The 2,730-nt window shown below is 36.4% G+C and overlaps 1 protein-coding gene across 2 annotated transcripts; it reads left to right on the top strand.

Moving 5' to 3' along the window:
• Positions 1-476: 476 nt before the first annotated feature.
• On the top strand, positions 477-1,985 carry LOC112758906 (uncharacterized). Of its 2 annotated transcripts, none has more exons than XM_025807697.3 (2): positions 477-818; positions 1,295-1,985. In XM_025807697.3, the coding sequence occupies exons 1-2, from the start codon at positions 477-479 to the stop codon at positions 1,739-1,741; spliced, it is 789 nt and encodes a 262-aa protein (XP_025663482.1). In that variant the 3' UTR covers positions 1,742-1,985. The 2 variants fall into 2 exon arrangements, with proteins under 2 accessions (XP_025663482.1, XP_025663481.1); XM_025807696.3 differs by having other exon boundaries at positions 1,283-1,985.
• The last annotated feature ends 745 nt before the right edge of the window (positions 1,986-2,730 follow it).

The raw sequence follows: 2,730 nt of genomic DNA, 5'->3' as shown, positions 1-2,730 counted from the left end.
TCAAAATTCCAAAGTGCCAAATATATTGGATCGGAGGGAGTATTATTTAATCCACTGCAAATGGGTTACCAGGAGATTGCACCTTCTAAAAAGAAGCGCATGGAAGCATCTCTTTTTTTTTTAATAATTCTTCCCATTTTTTTCTCTAATGGTAAATCATAATAGCATTTCACTTTTTATGCATGTCTTGTTCAAATTAATTACAATCGATGAAGAATTGACACAAACACTGTCATTATGAATGATTGGCCAGAAAAACTGAAACGAATTCAAAGTTTCCTCTGTAGATTTAGTCGACAAATGTAATTTTAAGTTTAGCATGTAACATTGCCTTTTATCAATGTGTCTTACAAGATCTACCGCTTACTCACATATGTACACAACACTAACAATGTGTTTTATAGGTGATAATTGGGTATTTATCATTCATCTGGTATTTGTTTCTTTAAGCTGCTTTGTAGTATCAGATATAATCAATGGACACACACACTCCTGTCAATGCTGTGCACAACAACGCCATAAGTGAACTTGAAAGTAGGTTTAGTGAAGTATTACATATTCAAGGCAATCAGAAATCTGAACATGCATCCGAGGGGAATGATATCTGTAATAAGGCAGAGGAAAAAAGATGTGAAGGTTTTAGCCAGAAACAAACAAAACTAGATGTCAAGTGCTTGAAAAAAAGTCCAACTTTTCCAGTTTCTAAGATAATGGTGCCTTCAAGTTCTTCTGACGAGGATGTTGATGTATCATCTCCAGAATCATCACATGATCAGTCTCCTCTGCAGCAAACCTATTCACGATCATTAACTTTTCCTGTAAGTTCTAAGTTTTATGAACGATGTTAATGCCATTTTCTGGAATTATAGAGTAAACGCTGAAAGAATTTTGTCTTATTTCAATGTCACATCTTACCGTTGATTTTTGGGTGCATTTTTAGTGTCCATGTCAATGTATTCTTTAGATATGAAAATGGGGCAGCGTGAATAATAACTTACTTTTATAGATGTTCATGACTCGAGTGTTATTTGTATTTAACTTATGGTTTTAGCTGCTGGTTGTGTTTTATAATGACAATGGAGAATGCATCTTATAAGTTTGATATACAACTTGCTCTCCTTCCTTGTGTGTGTAGTGTTTGCCTTCCTTTGGGTTTCTGAGGTTAGAAAAAATGATCACATTAATAGAGATGTATTTAAGTCACACAAGTGCCTCATACTTCAACTTAGTCATGGATGTGTTTTATTGGCATATATCTTACCATTTTTTTATGTGCTTTAAGCTGTGTCTTCAGGCTCCTCGGAAGCTTATATCAGCCATGAAAGGTAGCCGTGAGAAGAACAATGGTGGATCACCAACAAAATTGACTGTAAAATGGGCACCAGATGTTTATGATCCAGTACCTTCATTAGTCTCTCACACAGTCAGAAGTAGGAAGCAGCCGAAATCCAGGAAGAAGAAGGCTGAAAAGAAGAATGGGAAGAAGGGTCAGAAGAGCAGCAGTTCGCCGCGGGGGAGCAGCAGCAAAGATAAGAGGCATTTTCGAAAGCTTGGTGGAACTTCTGATCTGAGCTATAAATCGCCGGACCCTCGTGACAATGTGATTGAAGTGAATCAAGTGATGGAAGGTTCTACCGAATTTGATGCGCTGGATGTTCGTAGCCAAGACTCCTACTGTGGAACCAGTTTCTTGAAAACATCCGTTACGGAAGTGCACTTCTCCCTCACAGAAGCGCAATGAGTCAAACTTATCGAATATTTTGTCCTATCTACAGCAATGTGTATAAATAAAGTGTTGTTCTCTTTAGCATGTATGGTGAAGAAAAACTGTTGGACACTCTTCATAGAGAAGTGGCAGTTTAAAACATGATGTTTTGTAGAAACAAGGTTAATGTTTGGAACTCATTGGTGCTTTTTTTGGGATTGGGACAATATCTGTCCATCTTCTTGGATGTTCTATATGACGGCTTTTGTTGTTTCAAAAAGTATAATCTAATTCGCATCAAAACAGCTTTCTACACCGATGAATCAGGCTACCCCTTGATACAGGTTAATTTGATAACGAAAACGTGTGACATGCATAAGTGCGAAGAATTTCAAAACAACCAATAAATAAAGTGAAGAGTGAAGTTCATATACTTTGCACCTTATCTTTGCCGAGGGCAACAGAAAATAAGGATACATAGTAACCCTGCAATCAAATGAGTTGTTTTTTCATCAATCTTGCTATAGTGCCCTTTTTTTGTTCCATCTACCATACAAACAGAAAGGTGAGAAAACAGGTAAAAGAGGAACAAGTGAGTGAGAACTGAGAAAGATTTTTGGGGTTCAAAAATGGTGTAAAGATCAAAGTTAGTATAAAACTATAAATAACAAATTATCCTCCCCAATTACCTTATTCCTTTCGTGGTTAACAGGAGTATTCAACTAGTAACTGTAACTTTTGAATGAATTCTTATGTACTTTTCAGTTACCTTAGCATCAATGCTTTACACGTATACTCAACCTTCATCAACATAGCCAAAAAATAAAAAGCAACAGACACGGTTAAGGAACACAGCAAAAGATGAAACCACACTCAAGTAATTTGCATGACAAACTGCAAAATCGAAATTACTAGCAGGTAATCATGCAATGCAATGCAATAAAAACCTACTTCCAAGAGTAACCAAAGATGGAGGAGACAACTTGCAATTCCAGATACAAAAAAGCAAGACAACTCAAACAGAT

The sequence above is a fragment of the Arachis hypogaea genome, chromosome 16 (assembly GCF_003086295.3).
Source record: "Arachis hypogaea cultivar Tifrunner chromosome 16, arahy.Tifrunner.gnm2.J5K5, whole genome shotgun sequence".
Lineage (NCBI taxonomy): Eukaryota > Viridiplantae > Streptophyta > Magnoliopsida > Fabales > Fabaceae > Arachis > Arachis hypogaea.
The sequence above is the reverse complement of the archived record's forward strand: the minus strand, read 5'-3'. Positions and strand labels throughout refer to the sequence as shown.